At 47.7% G+C, this 21,346-nt stretch overlaps 2 protein-coding genes across 2 annotated transcripts in view; one reads left to right on the top strand and one right to left on the bottom strand.

Moving 5' to 3' along the window:
• Nucleotides 1-91: 91 nt before the first annotated feature.
• Nucleotides 92-2,855, bottom strand: LOC142768234 (phosphatidylinositol 4-kinase alpha-like). The gene is made up of 3 exons (XM_075870183.1): nucleotides 2,629-2,855; nucleotides 621-1,037; nucleotides 92-139 (listed from the first exon to the last, which is right to left on the bottom strand). Exons 1-3 carry the CDS (start codon nucleotides 2,809-2,811, stop codon nucleotides 92-94), a joined length of 648 nt encoding a protein of 215 aa, XP_075726298.1. The 5' UTR covers nucleotides 2,812-2,855.
• A 2,604-nt stretch (nucleotides 2,856-5,459) lies between these two features.
• The window catches only part of LOC119164356 (fructose-2,6-bisphosphatase TIGAR), a 28,038-nt gene continuing 12,151 nt past the window's right edge, over nucleotides 5,460-21,346 (top strand). Inside the window, exons 1-5 of the mRNA XM_037416531.2 lie at nucleotides 5,460-5,674; nucleotides 6,319-6,356; nucleotides 10,100-10,218; nucleotides 12,164-12,238; nucleotides 18,578-18,688. Coding sequence (XP_037272428.2) covers nucleotides 5,607-5,674; nucleotides 6,319-6,356; nucleotides 10,100-10,218; nucleotides 12,164-12,238; nucleotides 18,578-18,688 — 411 coding nt within the window. The 5' untranslated portion in view covers nucleotides 5,460-5,606. The remainder of the gene's footprint in view (nucleotides 5,675-6,318; nucleotides 6,357-10,099; nucleotides 10,219-12,163; nucleotides 12,239-18,577; nucleotides 18,689-21,346) is intronic.

The following is a 21,346-nucleotide window of genomic DNA, read 5'->3' as shown; positions in this document are numbered from 1 at the left end:
TTGCGGAAGAGTTAGAATGCGAAATAGGAAGAATAAACTTTATTTCGTGATGAAGCTCTGGTTTATGTTGGGTGGAGCACTCTTGTAGAGCCTAAGTCATGATGGAGCCCGCTGGCAGCGGCCGCTCACCGGGCCTGGTCTGGGGTCAGCAGTGGACGCCGCCAGTGCCAGCAAGGAAAGCCGTGCCTCCCGATACCACGTCGCAAGTTTGTGTCATCAACACACCAACCTACATATATAGGCTAGACGCTATGTACGTTGGTAAGTTAGTGTGCAAGCGTGGCTGTGTGGTCACTCAGCCTGGGGCATATCCCTGTTGTGTGTACCTGAAGAAAAATTGCGTGTGGTCTCGATGTGCTTGGGTAGGTGGTGCCAGACTAATGACTTGCTCGCTGCTTAGGTTGGGATGCGAAGGGACATACTTCCGTCTTGTAAAACGCTGTTCTTCCAACATATACCCGATTATTTGTCAGTGCGGCCTGCGGGGTACCCGAGGTGTGTCTTGTGGTCAGAGAGTTATACGCAGTTCGACTCCCATTTACCCTGAGGCCAGTATGCCGTTTAATGCTGAAAACATTTGCAGTAGTAGTATAAATGTTTGCGAAGTAGAATAAACTCGCCTTGACATTGAGCGTGGCGGCAGTGCTCGACGGTTCCGCGCTGGCCGAGCTGGCGGCGTGCGCGCTGGCACAGATGCGCACCAGGGCGCCGAGGAAGTCGAGCTGGCAGTTGGTGATCTCCTCGCCCAGCTCGTCGCAGTAGTACGCCACGTCGGACAGCACCGTTTGCAGGAGGAAGCAGAAGCGCTCCCTCACGGGAATCCTCTCGTCCGGCTCGTACTTCACTTCCTCAACGAAGTTGGCCTTGAGCAGACCTCGCAGAAGCTTCATCAGGTACGGCACGATGCGCTCGCGGTGCTGGAAGCCAGACTCGACCAGGTACACGCACAGGGAAACGACGGCGTCCTGGCCACGCTGGTCGATGCGGAACACGCCGCGCGAGAGCTCCACGGGACAGGCGGCCATCACCTTGGCAACCTGCAAACCCAAAGTTGGAATGTGTAGTACAGCCGGTAATATAGCCTTTCTCCTGAAGTGGCATGGTTATATTCCACGGGTCTGAAACGGCCACAGTCAAAACTAATTTCCTTCTTTCCCTTATAACGCGTGGTGAAACTTCTCCTCACTGCAACTTGGGCCCCTGCCGTGGATCATCATCATCATCATCATCATCAGGAGCAGTAACAACAGCCTGAATACGCCCGCTGCAGGACAACGGTCTTTCCTATGTGCCACCAATCGATCAGATCATTTGGCAGTTGCGACCAAAATATGGTTCAAGGTCCTTAATCATTTCATATACCCACCCAACTTTCTGTCTCACCCTCTTGGAATCCAGTCACTTAGTCTAAATAACCAGTGGTTATCTCTCATATACGCGCTACATGTGCTCTCAATGCCCTTTTCTTCTCGATTTCGCCTAAAATGTCCTTAACAGCTTTTTGTGCCATGAACAGAATCGTTACACCTATTCTTCTCCTTTGGTTAGCTCTATCATACCTAACTAAGCTACAGTTCGGACACCTGGCTGGGCCAGCGGCGTCACCTTTGCGCTAGGGTGTCCGGCCACCTAGACAGCCAGAGGGACCATCATCGCCCTGCTTCCTTCCATCTCTCCTGACATGATTGTGGCGTCAGAGTTTCGGTTATGGTTCCGGTTTCGTAACCGGTTCTCTGGCACCACAGAGGGATCTGTACAAATATATATATACGTGGAAGTAAAATAGTTGGTGACAAGCACTCGGAGGAGGCGGACGTTCCCTTCGGTGCTCTGCGCTTCACCGTGTGGTGGCTTTCCGGCGTTCCCGCTGGCAGCGTCACCGGGCTGTGGTGTTACGCTATCTGTTCTTCGGCGGTGCTGGGGCTGCCAAGACACAACGCATCAATGATTCTTTCGTGAACCAATAAACTTCCTCTTGTGTCAAGGCGGTGATGTGAATTACTTGGTTTGAGTCACTTGAAATCATATTCGCAGCGCAAAATTGTAGATGCAGACATGTCCGGAACACAAATGGCTAGTGCCCGTCCTGCGTACGTGTTGATTCCTTTTGTCTGCGTCAGTCTTTTTGCGCTGTAAATGTGATCACTTTATTGTCTCTTGTGTTAACTCAAGGAGAAAAACTATAGGACGCAAGAAGACAGAAATGTGTCCTCGTGTGCTAGCTCTTTTGCGTTCTCCCCCACCCTCCAACTCCGAAACGTTCTCCACGGGGTGAACCCAGCCACTTCTTCTAGGGGGGGGGGGGGGGGAGGTAGGGGTGTCGCATGATGTGAAACCAACGAGGTCAGCAGGCGGGGTCCTTACTTTGTATTTAATAGTGACTGCCACACCAAGAACTGCATCACACCATATATAAATGAGTGGGACCACTGCGAACGCGAATTAGCGGTATATACTATTCATTCGCTTTCGCAGTGTTCCTACTCGTTTACTCGTTTGTCATTATTGATTACATATGAGGCAGGCGACTGCACTGAAGGGAGGGGGTTGTGGGACTTAAGAGAGCGAGTCGGTCACCCTTACCCCCCCCCCCCCCCCCGAATCCACCCCTGAGGGAAGCGCACATACCTTGGGCCATGGCGTCGGCTGAAGGCGTGCCAAACAGCGGGACAATTCCATCAGCCCGTGACGAAACGCCGACCGCTCCCTTTCCTGAGCCAGCAGGCCGCTGCTGTAGGAGACGCCACCGCCGCCGCTGGCGACGGCGGGTGACGCTGGCGTGGCTGACGGTGTTGCAGTCATTTCGGCCATGTCTTGGCCGAGGGCAGCTGGCCCACGGGTGAGCAGGCCTCTCCCCAGCGCCTGCTGCACGCTGACGCACGCGCCTTCGACTGCCGTCTTTGTCCACCAATGAGATCACTAGCTTGTTTGCTTGCTTGACCCTTTACGTGTGACACGTGCCCACTACGGGGGATCGACCATTCGAACCGCTGGTTAATATAACGGAACATTTAAAATTTTAATGAAGGATAATGAATTATTCGGTCGTCTAAGTATTATGTAAGTATTGAATCATAGTGTAAAATACAAACAAATTAATGAAAATAAGTTCAAATTGTGATTGGGGATTAACTTTATTCAGCTTGGGTCTCTCATACACACGAAGGGGGATTAGCCACTCGGTCTATTATAAGGGGAAATGAGCTGGTTGGTTGGTCACGTTGTTTAGGTCTTGAGAGACACGACTGAGGTGCAGTGGGCTTCTTCCACAGAGGAACCGCCACATCTTGGGCTTGTAGAGGTCCCAGGATAAGGTCTATGAAAGAAGTCTTAACGCTATTTAACACAAAGAAGAGAAGGGGTGAAATGCGATTTAAATAACTACAGCTTAATGTGTGTTCGTTTAGAGACAAACAGATGAAACGATTGCGCAGAAATTTGAAAAGTGCATTCTTCTTTGTTGGTGGTAGCCGTATTTTACCGTGTTCTCCAATAAATTTGGTGGAGAAGTCCAAAAATCACCGCGGCTGGCACCAATTTGATGGGTTCCGAATCACAAACAGTTTAAAGTATATATACAGTCAATCGTACATCCAGCTTACCAGTCGATTTGCGAAAAGTATAGCTTATGAATTGCTGAGCTTTTTTATAAACGGGGTACACACGTCTAAAAAGGGGGAAATGGCTACATATTTGAGAAATTCCGCAACTATCTCCCAATCAATAAAAAAATGAATGAACATGACAAGAAGCTTAGGAGAAAACAGTGAAAGTTCTTCCTGTGTAAGTTGGAACTTAGAGAACGCGTGACAAAATCTTAACGGAAAACCGTTAGCGAAAGTGATACCGGCCTGACGCTCCTCTGCACTTTGCATGTACTCATTGAGAGTCGTGGTAGATTGCTGCAGCTCAATCAAGAAACGAAACAATGCCGCGACCAAGATGCGATGCTGTGGAAGACAACATGTTTGGAACATTGTGTAAAGTGACGGAGAAAGCATTCGTATTCAATAAAGCTTTTCGCAAGGGGATGAGTACCGTGGTGGCACTCGATCCGCAGTGCTTCCCATGGGCATGAACTCCTTGTGTTTCCCTTAAATACGCCAAGATCTCGTTCAGCAGATTTTTTTTCGTAAAAAACTCTACCAAAATGGGAATACAGACTCCAGAATCGGTTCACGCGGATTTCACATAGGACAAGAGTCCTACGCATATATGATTCTAAAAGGCCTTACACAAGGTTACCCTTTCGTATCCATCCTTACATACGCAGGCCTGGTCTGCCGTAAGATCGCGCGCTTCATAAATGTGAGCCTGACAACATTGAAAAGTTTTACTTATGGCCGTGAAACTTAGGAAACTCTATGCCTGCCGTTGATTCTTTACCAACAGAACCGTTGCAGAGGCGGCGCAAGAATTTTTCAGCCGGGGGGGGGGGGAAGAGGGGGGGCAGCCATGGCAAGGGGGCAAAGAGGTGGACAACTTGTGTGTCGTGTTATCAACATGTCTGATCATCTGGGGGGGGGGGGGAAACCAGGCGAGAATTCTCGATGAGCTCCTGCCCACACGTACCCCCTACTGGCGCCACCCCTACACCATTGCGTATTTTAGAATCCCATGAAACGCAATTCCATTTCACGTCTAAACAACGTCTGGAATGCCTAAGTGGAAGAGCTAACAAATGGTTACATAACCTGGGATTCATTATACTCTAGCTTCAGATTTTATTCTTCGCCATTCATAGGAATATTTAGCTCACAGGTAATTCCGGCTAAAAATAATTTGTATGCATTTTTACGCCCTCAACATACTAACACAAGCACGAGCCTCTATGAAGGGCAGCCTGACTATCCTGCAATCGAACAAACTTCACTTCACTTCATTACCTTAAAGACCCCGGTGAGGGGGTATTACATAAGGGGGGGGGGTTAACAAATGGAGGTTACAGAGAGTGATCTTCTGACAAACAATATGTATTTATGTTTTGCGCAAACGTTGATGAACACGTGATGGCTGCAATGTCACGGGGAAGGCCATTCCAGTCCATTGCTATGCATCACCTCAGGTTATGTTTTTAAAGAGATCTAACCATTGTTTGCGACCACATCGCTAGTCTGCGTGCGAGCCCTGGTTGAAATGAAGCTCTGACCCCTATGCAAGAGCTCAGATACATTGCGGTTTTCGTTAGTGTTTATTTAGCACCCACAGCATCTCTAGCCTCCACAATCTGTCACTACTGTCCCGCTATAGAGTTACCAATTAATATTATAGAAAACAACTAGTAACGTTGTGGAAAACTACGTCTACCGCCACGAAAATGCCGGTAGGCAATCGAAGAAGCTATGGGGATAACTCGATGCCATATGTGGCGGCGCTACAGAACCTCCTCATACGACGTTTAGCGCTGCAAGCATCATCATCATCGGCGCCCTGTTGAAGTGAGCTCCCACAACCAGCGCGTCGTGTGTGTGTGCGTGTGTGTGAATGTGTGTAGTTTTTTTTTTCGGTGAAGAACAGAAAAGTGCAGTGATACGAGTTTGTGTGTAATATGCGGGTATCGTGAGAGAACCAGAGCGCAAGCCGTGGGAAGCCGTGTGCCTTACTTGATGACTATTTTTTCACCCCCGAAGTTCCTTAAAACGGGGGTTATGTTTGCACTTACCTTGGTCCGCCAGTGAGTACTGCACCATACAACACTTCGCGCCTTGAAAAAAAGAGCCTCTCCTTGTTGATCGCCGCATAGGCACTTCAGTTTAACGCCCGTAGCTCTCGCAGCTACTGCGTCGAACTGCAAGAAATGTGGCGATAGCATAACTTAGGACGCGAGTGCATTAAATTCAGTACGCCTTGCAGTGTTTGTTTGTCCTGGCAAAAGAGGCCCCTGCGAAAAAATGCCGGAACCTCGTAGCCGCTACGTCGGCATTGGAGATCTTGCCTTGTCTCGTTTCTTTTACCCTGATGCCTTAGATTTATACTAAATTCAGCCTGCGTAATCGTAAAATACGTTGTCGAACTGCCATTTGCTCCGAACACCTCACGTTCGTAGCAATGTGTTCCCGGCATTTGTAGAGCGGCGTACGTTGCGCCTTCTTTTAGGCGCCGCTGATGTGGAACGCACATTCGTCGTCTCACCCTGATTGTGTGATTTTGCCGGCACATTTTACGATGCATGTCACTGTGCGATGCACGTGTGTGTTAGTGCAAGACAGATAAATGCCGGTCGCATGGTTGGTGTGGTGGATGCCGACGTAACTACGGCAGGAAACGAACGCCGGTGTAGTGTTTCAATGCACGCATTTCCTGTTTTCTATTTTGCAGTGGGGAGACACTTCACAACAAAGACAACGTCATTCAAGGTGCGTTTGCAGCTGTACAAGGCGACGCACGGACTCTTTAATTCCGTGCACTATGCATCGTCTCATTTGGTTTGGGTTCTGAGTGTATTGCAGTTGCCTTGGCTGGTATGCGGGGCTGACGTCGACTTGATACTAACGTGTCACCATGCAATTATTCAAACTGAACCATCTGTTCTGATTGATAATAATTGAAGTCTCTCAATACTGTACTCTGTTATTGTAAACGCTTGTCCGCAATGCACTCTGTAAGCGTGCAGACTGGCGTTTTAATATCATTCAGCACAATCGACTGTGTGATTGGTCATATACAGTCTGTGTTATGTTATGTTAACAGTCATGTTATCTGTGGCACCTAATGCCACACAACGATAGCTTGCCACAGCAGCAACTCTGCGACTACATTTGGTGTTCACTGGTGAAGGTGGTATTCATTTGTAGTTTTACGAATATTGCTTAACTTAAATGTAGCCAAAGAAAGGTTAAATAACTCTTCATTGCATTGTGCGTTTCTATGGTTGCATCAGTTATCCTATAGGAATTTTGCTTAGTGGCACTTACTGCACACATATGTCACATGCAACCTTTCTGCAAACTCCAACTAGAACAGAGTTCGAACAAATTGTTACAAGTGGTTTCTGAAAAAGTCGTGGAGTTGACTAAGGGGGCATCGATGTACCCTGCTCACGCACTTTTTTTTTTTTGCTATGTCTGGGAGCTTGCAATTGTTAGCATCCATTGTGTCTGAGTGGTGTTGTGTTGCATCATTTCGATTTGATGCGCAGTTCTATTGTTCAAGAGTGCATGACCACACCGAGTCGGTATTCTGGGCCGCAATGACTTGCCTGTCGTGCTTTTCCACGCAGCCAACGTCACTAAGAAGAAATTTCGGGGTGTGGCATATAAAGTGCGCCAGTTACTATTTTAAAACGAGTATTCACAAATTTCGGGCTGGGCCAACTTCGGCGGTTACTTATGCACATGCGAGAACATATGGTAAAGATACTAAGCAGAACTTTGCAGTTCCCTAAAAAAACGCGCTAAAATCACACGTGCGTTCACTCTAAATGTGTTATCAAGATGCATGTGTAAATGTGGCCGTGTTTTTATTAGCAAATTCTAAGTTGTGCTAAGTATCTTATTACGAGTTACCAACTAGCTGAACAAGTTTTAATGATAGCATATTGGCATAGATGCAGATTGTGACACCTTTTTTGAAGCTGAGGGTCTTGTTCTGGTAGACTTCATGCCTTCACGGGGCATGCAAGGATATATTGGCCAGTAGTCAGTTCGTATAAGCTTCGCTTACTATGTGATGCCAGCTGTCAAAACACTGTTTCACACTAGCTGTCACGGCTATGAACAGAGTCTGCTAACACCGCCAGATTTATATTCACAGAAAATGTGAAAAATATTGCGTTGTGCGGGATGTCAGCTGGGAGAAAAGAGTGCCCCACACTCGCCTTCATGGCTTCAAGCACTGCCAGCTAACACTACTAGCGTTACATCCATAGAAATACCCAATGAAGTGGATGTGACTGCGAAGACTGCTGTAGCTTACTTCAAAGAGCGTCAGACACGTTATCCAAAGGTTACAGGTTCAGTCTCTCCTGGCGGTAAGCTGTGTTTTCCTTCACTGTAATTTCTTTACATTTCTATTATCATTACTATACTTTTCTTGTCTTCATTCTTGTGTTCATTTCACGGGAGCATGTACTTCTGTAGTCTATAATATTCTTACCGCCACTTTACATATTGTACGGTGGCGGTAAGTATGTATTGGATAGACTTTGCCGAAAGTCGACCCAATAGTTCATGCATTCTTTATATGTTTATAATAGTACTCGGGTTTACCTTGCTATACAGAGCCTTTCATTTACACGTTTTTGTTTAATGCTCACCTATATTTTGTATTATAAATGTACTATGCCACGGTTATGCCACCTTACTTACCGTGACTATATTTTCTTAGGAGGTCCCACAGCAGTTTGTCGATTTTGGAACTTTAATTGCTTATTGTGGGCAAATGCATTTGAAATTTATGGATTTATAAACAGGTGAAGACACCTGCCATTATAACTTAGCAGGTAAGGTGTCACACCCCTAAGCGCAAGGACACTGATTTGATTCCTGGAAATTGTAGCTATACTTAGATTCAGGGCCAAAATGCAAGAACACCCATGTACCTAAATAAATGCAGATTGACCTCTTTGCTACCAATTGGAAAAACTTGCACCCAGTAGAAAGACTGCCCCGCTGGGGTGGTCTAGTGGCTGAGATGCTTGGCTGCTGAACCGCAAGTCGCGGGATCGAATCCCATCTGTGGCGACTGCATTTTCGATGGAGGCGAAAATGCTGTAGGTCCATGCTCAGATTTGGGTGCATGTTAAAGAACCCCAGGAGTTCAAAATTTCCGGAGCCCTCCACTACAGCGTCTCTCATAATCTTAAGGTGGTTTTGGGACGTTAAACCCCCATATCAATTATCAATTTAGTAGAAAGACTCAAAATATAAGCAACACTCGCCGCCCAATGCTAACAGTGAGCGTGGATGTTAGGTCCTGGCTAGTCGTTTATGAGATGGGTCAGCTTTCATCGAACCTTCCAGAATTCAGGGCTCACGTTGGGAATAAAAAAAAGTCATTGGTCACTGCCCGCGTGTAACCTTGATCATAATATCTGGGGCTTAACGTACCATAACCACGATATGATTGAGGGACGCCGTAATGGAGGGCTCCGGAAATTCAGACCATCTGTTGTTCTTTAGCATGCTCTGATATCGCGCAGTACTCTAGCATCTACCATCTTGCCAGCTTCAAACCGTGACGGCCGCGGCCGAGATCGAACTCCCAACCTTTGGGTCTGCAGCCAAGCACCGTAACTACTGCTCCACTGTTGCGGACTTCACGTAATCTTGAAGGGCCAGTTAATGGGCACTAACATAGTTTTAGATCTCCCAAACAAGCTCATAAATTTGTGCAGAAAGCCATGGCAATTAAATTTTATGACCGTCACGGCACTGAGCATTGTGCAGATGCTCAATTCTGAAAAACCATTCCTTTCCAGTCCTGTTCGTCCGTGAAGTGACATGAAGTTGCCCATGGGCAACTTTATGTAGCACAAACTTTATCAGTTGGTCCTCTGAACATTGAAAGAGCATGTTGGCAACACGGTATCGGGTGCACATTAACTGGGCTTTTCTTACACACTACTAAAGTGACCTTAGCGCCGCTCCGACATGAGCTATACTTGTGCGAAGCCTTGCACGATTGCCAACTGTGTGTCTATGGCGTGATCGCTAGTGTCGTGTTACATTGCAGAAGCCAGCATAGCTGCAATTGTAGACTCTGCCTACCACTGTTCGCTGCCGAAAAGGTTGGGTATGCCAACCGAGAAATGGAAACAGATGAGGCGGGTTGTGCTATACCCACCAGCTTTCTCATTATAGCACTTATTCGCAAAGTTATTGCGGTAGCATTTTCACATCATACAGGTGTGCAGTTACCACTTCATCATACATTTTGGACCACGATAATGTTTATTGGGTCTTTAACATAACAATCACGCTGTAAACAATCACGCTGTTTCTAAACATTGTGGTGTGGCTTGTGACATGCAGTAGTAACAGCTTCTATTTGTTAAACCCGGCCACATTAAAAATGAAGGAATAAGTGTGTGGCAGTATCAGGGCTTCGAAACCTAGAACGATGTGAATGATTGTTACTTAAAACTGATGATGATGCGCAGGTCAGCTGGATGTACCGCTGTCGACCATCGGCCTCGAGCAGGCCGAGCTGCTTGGCAAGCACCTGCAGCAGCAGAGGTTCACTCACGTCTACAGCAGTGACCTGTCACGTGCCAAACAGGTGTGGGCGCACTGAATTCAAACTCGTGGGACTTCGGGCCCTAGGAACTTCCAGTTAGATTTTCCCTCTGAGCTTTCCGTTGTCAGCTTTCGCGTGACATCGCATACACTGCTTGTTGTAGGGTCTTAGAATTGTTTTAAAGATGATAGTTGTTCTTGAGATACTTGAGCGTATAAGTTGTGGTCTGTCTGTCACATGATTCACCCTCCCGGCCCAAGTCCAAGCACATGCTAAACACCCCGCCATGTTAAACTAGTGGTTGCATTCATGTTTGTGAACATTGTCGATCAAAAAGCAAATATTACGCGTATTCGAGGTGCAACATCAATACTTAAAGGGGCCCTACAATACTTTTTGAGGATGGTCAGAAAACGCTGCCGATCGGTAGTAGAGGCTACCGACAACACATGAGCCAAATATTATAGCGTAGCACGCGGCCTGGAATACACAATAAATTATCAAAGTCAGCTAAAAATTGCTTTCTCTTCTCTCAACAAATCACGCAATACAGTCAAACACTGATACATCGAACCTACGTATATCAAATTTGAGTATATCGAAATTCCAAGTTATCCCCTTGAAATTCCTTTGTAAAAGTATAGAAATTCGCACGTTTATATCAAACGGTATTTTTATCCGCCTTCAAATACATTGAACACCACGCGAGCTAAAAGCTGTGTTTTGGCACTTGCCCCCCCCCCCTTCCCTCCCGGGATCTCCGCAGCAGTGCGGCAGTTGGAAGGCGCGCTATGGCACTCGCAGTGCCTGGTGACCTCTGCGCGACACTACGCCTTTGCCAAAACCTGAAACGCTCTAAAAAAGAAAAAGTAAGGGTGAGAGGGCTTGGACTGCACAACCTCTAACTTGCAGAACAGTTGTTTTCTTTTTTTTTTTTTTCATCTTTCTCTTATGCTTTTTCCACGTACCCGTCTGCAGGAATGAAGGAGCCCACGTTTTCCTCCTTTCGCCTTTTCCTTGACTTTTTTGTTGCTGTTCTGCGAGTTTTGATCAGCCAACGGCAGTTCGCGCCTTTTGCTGTTGCCTTCACAGGTGGCCATCGCTACAATCCCCTCCCGAGCGCTGTGAGAGAACACCTACCATGCTGTGTAGCATTTGTTATGCGCATCACCTACGTACCGCTGCATGTGCAGCATTTCTCTTTTGCGTGCGTGGTGTGCAAAGCTGCTGCTGACTCCAGCTTCGGTTGTCCACCAATTCTTATGATTGCTAGGACCAGAAGACTAGTCCGCACTTTCTACTTTCCTCAAGTCAACCAGTGTTTGAATATGATCAACACAGAAATTTCAAATGATGGCACAACGGTGCTCGCTATGGAGCTGAGCGTGTTTTTTTGAAAGGACTTGCTGTGTTAACTAAATTTGCTCCGCTGTATGTAAGCGCTTGAGCTCAATTCTCAGGGGTCATGGCAACTGCATTTCGTTGGACGAAAAAAAAGAAAAATGGCCACCCACATGGATTTACGCACGCGCTTGGTGCGTAAATCCATGTGGGTGGCCTAAATGGCCAGAAGCAGTCAAGTTTCTCTACTGGGCCGCACAGCAGTGTGCCTTGTAATCATTGTTCTTTCGGAGGAAACCCCCTCGTTTTAATGTAATACTGTGGCCCTACGCAACGAAGAGTGGCAGTGTAGGCAGGCATGGTTCATTAAAGTGTCCGTAACCCTCCCAGAAGTTGAAATTTAGTTGTCGTATTGCGGTTGTGCACGAGTTGTTTCTTGGAGTTTGCGGGGCTCCCAGTGCTTGTAGTGCTGCTGAATTTGGCATAGTTTATCCGGATGGCATTCTGCATTTACTTGAAATGTTAAGGAGACGTTGGAGTTGGTTTTGAGACCCTTAAGGATTAGATTTTGATATGTGATTTGTCTTTCAGCTGCAGAGCACCAAAAAAAGCTTTGTTGTGCATGTTTTTTGTTTCCATTTCACAGACAGCTCAGTCTATCTTGGAGAAGAATCAGGTGACCGCAGGGCCCATTGTTGAAGATCAGCGGCTGCGAGAAAGGGTGAGGTTGCATTTCTGGCATAGAAAGGAACTGGTCCATTCTGGAAAAAAATGATTCTGTCACTACGATCACAGACCAGACTATGTTGTAAAATGTGCATTCACGATTCTTGCAAATCTTGCCCAAAACGTTGTTTGGCTTAGCCACGGGGCCAGAATCCCCGATGAAATTTGCCAAGGTGCTTAAGTTTGTTATATAAAACCAGAGACAAAATCCTGGATCTATGCGGTAAAGTCATCTGCTTTAAACATCACTTTTTGAAACGTATCTGCTGAGTGACTGTGCTTTACTCGCCGCCAGTCCACTAAAACTAAAACAGGCAATGGCTAGCTCAACAAATAGCTGACGTTGTTAGCGGAGCTAAAACACCCTCCCCTACATGCTGTGGTAACTGAAACCGGCCTTAAAGGGAAGGAGAAGAAGTATCTTATGGTGGCCTGCATGCCGACGTAGTTTTTCAGGCGACATTGGTGGAGACGAAATGCCGTACCCTCTGTGCCCATTTTCAAGGTTGGTATTACTAGTGCATTGTGAGAAAAATCTCTCTCAAAACAATGCGACGAATTATCCTCTGTCAGGCCCGTCCTCTTCTTCTGCTGTCTTTTTCTTCTCACTATTTGTTGCCAGCAATTTTGTGGTGGGAAATACCAGTGCGCTCTACATGTGTCACCCCTCCCCTGGTTTCATGTCAGTGGAGCCAAAACATCTTTCCCTACACTCAAACTTCATGATAACAAAGTCACACCTGTCAGGAAAATGCTTCGTTTATATGTGAAAATGTGTTATAAATATATTGACACACCTCGATGGGCGCATGAAGAGGAAGAGGTGGAAGCGGTCTGGCTCACGAGCAGCTCGGTCGCCGGTTTTCTGGCTCTGAGCTGTACCGATCTCAACCATTTCCTGTAAATAAACGCGTTCCTTCGTCACAGTTGTGGTGGAAGGTGCTGGGTGAGCCAGCTACTGTCAAGCGAGACCGGAGAGCAGCCGTCTACTAACGACGGAACCGCAAGAGCACGAGCTTCGCCGCAGCCGTCGACTAGCGGGCTTGCCACCACTACCTCAAGATATGAACTTGGACGGAGACATCCAGCAGCCGGTCGCGAGGGCGCCGTCTTTCCACTACCGAGAGCCACGCACATTTACAGGAAAACCTGGCGATGACGTTGAAGAATGGCTCAGCCACTATCAACGGGTGAGCCGAGCCAATGGCTGGAATGCGGCCAGCCAGTTGTCCCACGTGGGTCTATTTCTCGATGGCAGTGCTTTAGTGTGGTTCGAGAATCACGAAGACACCTTGACAACATGGGACCAGTTTATGGAGGAGATCAAGAAGTGCTTTGGCGACCCTGCGACGAAGAAGAAACGTGCAGAGCAAATGTTGTCGCAGAGAGCTCAAGCTTGTGGTGAGACATGCAGAACCTACATTGAGGAGGTACTGAAACTGTGCAAATGTGTGGACACCAACATGACGGAAGAGGACAAGGTGGGCCACATTCTCAAAGGAATTGCGGAAGACGTCTACCACTTCCTTATCGGCAAGGAGAGTCTTGAGTCTGTGGCCGATGTGATTGGGCACTGCCGAACGTTTGAGGCCCTGAAGACTCGCCGCATCACTACGAAGTTCGGACGCCTTGCCAATGTTACGACCGTCGCCACTGTCGATGTGTGCCAAGACTCCGTGCCTACCGACCTTTCGTCAACGATTCGCCTCATTGTACGTGAGGAACTTCGTCGTCACCTTTACGCGCCCTTGAACGCCCGAGAACCACCGTGCGATACACCGTCCACAAGTATCAATGCTACGAGTTTCGAGGAGCGCAGCTATTCCAACCGCGGCCCTCAGCTAAGGGCTCCACCACCGGCGTCTTCTTATGTAGAGCCGCCTTATGCTCCCCACAGTCGTTACGGCTACAACAGCCATCCACCTCCTTTTGCGTCTCAGTGGGAACAGAGCGCCGCGTACCCTCAACATCCAGCGACGTTCCCTATGCCCCGTGAACGGCCCGTCTGCTACCAGTGCGGTGTTCGTGGACATATCGCCCGATTTTGCCCAATGCGACGTAATCCACGTTCGACATTCCCTCAGAGATCCGCGACGTTTGCACAACGAAGCCAACGGCCTGACTACACCTACTGGCCCCCCAACCCAACTGACGAGCGGCACGCCTACCAGCCGATCAACCGGAGTGATTCGCCCGGATCTGTGCGCAGCTTAACGCCGCCCACCACCCGTCCACCTCGGTCACCATCTCCACGGCGCCGGTCACGAATGTCGTCTCCGCCACCGGGAAACTAGCCAGCGCGGCCGACGGAGGTGAGGTCGCTGGACGTACCGATTTTCATCAAAGAATGCCTCCACCAGTTTCTATGCTTCAGAATAAGGTTCAGGTACTTGTTGACGACGTTCCCACGATGGCATTGATAGACACTGGCGCAAGTGTTTCCGTGATGAGTTTAGTTTTTAAGCAACGACTAGGCCGTAAGGTTATGTTTCACTGGGACAAACCTGCCACATTTCGGGCAGTGAGCGGCGCATTCTTGCGTCCTGTCGGCGTCTGCACTGCGTCTGTTAGTGTTGCCGGTAAAACGTTCAAGGCGGAATTCACAGTACTGGCTCAATCAACGCATGACGTTATACTTGGCATAGACTTTTTGCGAGAGTGTCGTGCGACCGTGGATTGTGGAGCAGGTGAGGTTCTGTTGTCTACTCTCGCCCAGCAGCCTGATTGTGAGAAAGGTAACCTCACTGTAGCTAAAGATGTACTTCTGCCAGCGTGGTCCACGGCCAGCGTACAAGTGACCACTTCGGAAACCAACTCGAGTTTGAATTCACGTGACATAGTGATTGAGCCGTTGCCTGTAGCTTGTCTCAAGAAAAACATCTTTGTACCACGATGCATTGTATCTCTCGCAGACGAGACGGCTCAATTATGGGTGATAAACAGCTCACCCGAGTCGGTTGTACTACCGGCTGGTATGCGCCTTGCCCTGTTCGAAAAGCAGAGCAGCACCTGCATTGGAGCTTTAAGCGATCTTGAAAGGGCGGGTCCGGAAACTTCTGGTATGGAAGCTGAATTTTCAAAAATGGTTAGCAAGTCCATTTCCTCACAGAAGCGCAAAGACCTGGTTGCACTGCTGGCGAGACATGCTAAAGTATTTGATTTTGCACGGAAGGTGCCTAGGGCTCAGATACCGACCACGCGCGCTCGTCACAAGATCGATACTGGCTCTGCTCATCCTCTCCGACAAAAGCCCTATCGCGTGTCCGTGTCCGAACGCAAAGTTATTGCTGAACAAGTTGGCGAGATGCTAGCCACTGGTGTAATTCAAGAATCGTCAAGTCCGTGGGCTGCGCCTGTTATTTTGGTAAAGAAAAAAGACGGGTCCTGGAGGTTCTGTGTTGATTATCGGCGTCTCAATTCTATAACCAAGAAGGACGTGTACCCCCTCCCCCGCATTGATGACGTAATTGACTGCCTTCATTCAGCTTCCTACTTTTCTTCGGTAGACTTGCGATCCGGGTATTGGCAGATTCCCATGGATCCAGTTGATAAAGAGAAGACGGCTTTTGTAACGCCAGACGGTCTATTTGAATTTAATGTTATGCCGTTCGGCTTGTGTAATGCTCCGGCAACATTTGAACGCTATATGGATACCGTCTTGAGAGGCCTTAAATGGGAAATTTGTTTATGTTACCTGGACGATGTGGTTATTTTTGGACGAACTTTTGAAGAACATAATCATCGCCTTGACGTTGTTCTAACATGTTTGGAGAAAGCCGCCTTGACACTGAACTCAAAAAAATGTCGTTTCGGTGAACGGCAAACACTGGTTTTAGGACACCTTGTGGACAAAGCTGGTGTTAGACCGGACCCGCAGAAAGTGGACGCCGTCAGCAAGTTTAAGCAGCCACAGTCTATCCGCGAGCTACGAAGCTTTCTGGGCCTATGCTCTTATTTTCGCCGCTTTGTACCTAATTTTGCTGAAAAGGCCCAGCCACTGACTGACTTGCTGCGCAAGGACGTCCCTTTCCACTGGACACCAAATTGTGAGTCAGCGTTTAAGCAACTAAAGTTCGCTCTCACTTCCGGGCCAATACTATGCCACTTCGATCCCTCTGCTTCCACGGAAATCCACACCGATGCCAGTGGAGTTGGTCTCGGCGCGGTGCTTATTCAACGACACAACAATGCTGAACACGTCGTCGCCTATGCAAGCCGGTCCCTGAGCAAGGCAGAGCGTAATTATACGGTTACCGAATTGGAGTGCCTCGCCGTCGTTTTCGCCGTACACAAGTTTCGCCCCTACATCTACGGTCGTCGTTTCTCAGTTATCACAGATCATCACTCTCTTTGCTGGTTGGTGAGCCTACGTGATCCATCTGGTCGACTTGCGCGATGGGCCATACGGTTACAAGAATTTGACTTCACGGTCCGCTACAAGAGCGGTAATCGCCACGCAGACGCTGACTGCCTGTCACGGCTTCCTCTACCAACGACCGAGTGTGAAGCTGATAATTTTGACGATTTTATCACAGCTATTGACTCTCATTTTCCTGACATCGCGGCTTTCCGGACAGCACAGCACGAGGATCATTGCTTAGATCACCTGTTTGCCTCCGCGAATGACCCGGCCAGTTCAAGCTCTTTTATAGTCCATGACGCCGTCCTTTACAAGAAGAATTATTCTGGCCAAGGCGCCCGTCTGCTTCTGGTAGTTCCACGCACTCTACGTCCCCAAATTTTTCGGTTCTGCCATGACAACGCAACCAGTGGGCACATGGGCTTCGCCAGAACGTTTCATCGCATCCAGCAAAGGTTTTACTGGCCCAAGATGCGACGCGACACAGAAAAATACGTAGCGGGTTGCGAACAATGTCAACGTCACAAGCGTCCCACGACTACATCACCCGGACTTCTCCATCCCGTACCACCTCCTAGCTCTCCCTTCGAGATTGTTGGTGTTGACCTTCTAGGTCCGTTTCCGCGTTCAGCCAGTGCCAATCGATGGGTCATCGTGTGCGTCGACCACCTGACGCGCTACGCAGAAACTGCGGCTATACCTACTGCAACAGCCTTTCACGTGTCGCAGTTTATGCTTCGGCATATCATTCTCCGTCATGGCCCTCCACGAGTCGTCATTAGCGACCGGGGCCGTCAGTTCGTCGCTGACGTCGTTGAAGAGATCCTACGCCTGTCTGCCAGCCAATTCCGCCACGCAACCCCGTATCACCCCCAGACGAATGGCCTCGTAGAGCGGACCAACAGGACGCTAACGAACATGTTGTCAATTTATGTTGATGCCAAGCACAAAAACTGGGACGAAGTACTGCCCTATATCACATACGCCTACAACACCGCGAAACACGAGACAACAGGGTACGCGCCCTTTTTCCTGCTCTACGCCCGCTCCCCCCGCAGTTGCCTCGACACCATTCTGCCTTTTACGTTAGATGTGGAAACATCGGTTGCCGAGTCACTATGCCGCGCTGAAGAAGCCCGTCGCGTCGCACGCCTTCGAACCATTGCATCTCAACAGCGCTCCAAGACCCGGTACGACGCCCACCATCACTCCGTTGCCTACACAAAGGGTGACCTGGTGTGGTTGTGGACACCTGTCCGCAAACGTGGTTTATGCCAAAAGTTTCTGGCCCACTACTCCGGACCATTTGTAGTCATTGACCGTCTCAGCGACGTCACATACGTCATCTCCGGCGTCACAAGCAATGGTCGGCGCTCTAGCAAGACACAGCTGACACACGTCGCGCGCCTCAAGCCATATCACCACCAACCTTCCTATTGACTCGCCCAGTGGGCATCGTCTGCGAACGGGGGAAATGACACACCTCGATGGGCGCATGAAGAGGAAGAGGTGGAAGCGGTCTGGCTCACGAGCAGCTCGGTCGCCGGTTTTCTGGCTCTGAGCTGTACCGATCTCAACCATTTCCTGTAAATAAACGCGTTCCTTCGTCACAATATGTTTGTAGCACTATATCTTTGACAGAGTTATCCTTCATTTACTTCGTTAGAACCTATAATTTGTTACATATGGGTTTGTTATATCGAGGTTTGAGTACATGCTTTGATTCCCCTTTCCAGTTTGTCATTCAATGTGGCTTGAATTTTACTTCGTCTGAAACTTCACTGTCTGTGCACCTCTAATTGCAATTATTGCAGCCGAGATGATGGGAACATTGCTTTTTTTTGGTACTTGAGCAACACACTTGTTTAGTGATAAACCCATGCTTTTGTGAATGCAGAATAGAAATATTGTGACTGGTTCCTTAAGTACTAGTCGTTTACCCCCGACTGAAATCCGCGCTTTTTCATCACTCAGAAATTTGGCACGGTGGAAGGCCGTAGCTTTGGCTACCTGAAAGAAGCGTCCAACAAGGCAAATCAGTCGGTGAGCTCCTACACGCCACCTGGGGCCGAGACCCTAGACCAGGTACGTGATGCTGCTCCCTTCCAGATGCGCGGCATTAACAACAGATGCTGTACGGTTTCGAAACGCCCACTGAAGTGAGATTTCGGCCCACACTTGTAGTCTACGTACAGTATAGACCGCTTATAGCGTAAGTCGCGGGAGTCGCAAATATCTGCACTATAAGCGTTACCGCACTATAATCAAAACAGTCTTTTTCAAGGGCCGCACTTGCACAAAATATGTTGAGCATGCAGCTTTGCGTGTTCGATAATCAAAACATGCGATGCATGCTTGCCAACATTTAAATTTCGGAGTATTAAAAGAATTTAACGTCTAAAAACATGTGTTGCCAATGAAATGAATGCGAATGGGGGGGCGGAGTCTAACCGATGAGAGCACCATCGCAGGAATTCGCCGACTACCAGACCTTCTCGATTATGCGCATTGCACAGAAACTTATGTCGAATCACGTCCAGAATTTGATGCGTTGAAAGACGCCAACCGTTGAATTTCACGCGAGTGCGCCCTATTTAAGGGGGGACGTGGGTTCTAAATTTTTTTTTGCTCAATCTTAATCAAACTTCGCTACCTAAGCTAGTTTTTCATGCTGATTTCAAATCTATAATTTGTTTCTTAATATTTCAAGTGGTTTAGAAAATATGGTCTGAATCTTAATTAATTGCATACTTCTTACAGGACTTCTTGGCAATTTATTCTTGCTAAATCCAAAAAGTGAATGCATAATCCCAATGCTGGAGACTTGCTGTAGGAGGTGATGCTATTTTTATCCATTTGAAGACATTTTATAAGCAAGAAAACGGACGAACACTTATGGTCACTATATTACAATAAATTTCTCTCATTAAAATCTTTAATGGTAATTTTTGAAGTGATGCTAGAGAAATAGGAATAGCATCACCCCCTAGATCATGTCAAGACGAATAAAATTATACCAACTTTGTTGCATTCACTCAAGTTTAACATATGAAAAATCCCTGTAAGGCGGAGTGCAATGTGCAAGAACATCGAACTGAGAAAAACGCGTTTGAAGTTTCTAGCAACTTTAACTTTTGCTAAAGTGAAGCTACAGTGATTTTAATGACATCATTCTGTAGCTCTATATTATAGGATAAATGGCCATGCTAAATTTCACTGTACCCACCCAGAATGCTGCTCACAGCTTGTTCTAGAACTGTAAAATAGTCATTGACTCAGCATGAGAATTATTATTTTTTTTACTTTATGGTCGTTTCAGTGCCTTGCAAGTGAAAGAAACACAAAAAAATTATGTAATAATGTTGTCCTTGGATAGACAATAGATTTACACAATGTTTAGGTCTAAAACCAAGAATATTTATTTTTGAGAAAATTCTCACTATTTGCCATCATGACTGTTTACAGCAGACCAGGGCTGTAAGCAGAGTCCCCCGCAGCTTGTAACGCTTTGAAAGTCTTTCCTTTATTGAACTGCTGTTGAGATGCTCTCTTCAGGATTTTTGCAGCCTGCCCTTGTCCTTCTCAAGGCTGCGATGCACCAAGTTATTGCCAGCGCTGTAGCCCAGCTTCTCGGCAATTTCCACGTTGCTCTTGGTTGTGCCTTGGTTGAAGCGGCTGATGGCTTCGGCAACTGCCCTTTCAATGCTCTGCAAGGATGCATGCTGAGTTTTGGGGGCCTGCTGCCAAATCATAGCGTGCAGGCTCTCACTTGGGTTCTGGGTGATCCCATCGCTGCACCTTTCCAAGAGGGCATTGTCGCTCAGCCGCCTAAACACAGGCTCCAATGCCTCAGTTACTAAATCAGGCAGGCTGTCCTTGTGTGGTGGCGGCTTCTCATTTTTCGCAAGAGCTCTCTGAAATTTGCACCAGGATTCAGGGCCTTCAGGGCAAAGGTCATGCTTTGGTGCCTCGTCAGTTGAACACGTGGTTCAAAGTTGCTAGAACAGCCTTCTGCATACCTGGAACATCGTTCCTATGGTTTCTCAATGCGTAGCCATAGTATGAGGTGATCTTCTTTATCTTTTGTTGCGTAAGTCTGCCCTTTCCATTAAGTGAGCCACCTTGAGCTTTTTTTTTTCTCTACAAGGGTATGTAAGGCAGCTCCCATACGCTTGTGTACATGATTTATGCAGTTATTTTTGGCCACCTTTATGAAGCCATACACCTTTTTTTCTGTGAGTGCATGGAATGGCCTGCTGTCGCCGTCCGAAAGCATTGTCGTATAATGAAGCTTGTGTTTTTCAAGTGACCGCTCAAGCAAGCGTAGTGCTGCCTCCACTTCCATCTGGCCAGCATTACAATCAACATTCTTCTGGCACAGAGGGGCATGCTGAATGAGCCAGGCAGAATGTCCTGCTTCTCCTTCCTTGGGTCCCGTGGTGCAAGCCAGGCAAAAGTTTGATAGCACGATATGGTCTATCACGAGGCCACTATACATCTCAACAATGCAGCCAACACATATATGCGAGCTATGTCCACACGTAAGCCAGGTGCCGTCATAAATGACGTCGACGTTTCTGGACGCGTTGCCGAACTCCGCATAGAGCTCCTTCGTACCCCTTCGTCATTATCATCAGTTCCTGCGCGACACATTGCTCCAGTCTAACAGTAGTTCTAGCTTTCATTTGCCGTTTATGTTTTGTATGCATGTGTGTCGGTGTCAACTACAGCGTTCTAGTATAC

The sequence above is a fragment of the Rhipicephalus microplus genome, chromosome 8 (assembly GCF_043290135.1).
Source record: "Rhipicephalus microplus isolate Deutch F79 chromosome 8, USDA_Rmic, whole genome shotgun sequence".
NCBI classification, from domain to species: Eukaryota; Metazoa; Arthropoda; class Arachnida; order Ixodida; family Ixodidae; genus Rhipicephalus; species Rhipicephalus microplus.
The sequence above is the reverse complement of the archived record's forward strand: the minus strand, read 5'-3'. Positions and strand labels throughout refer to the sequence as shown.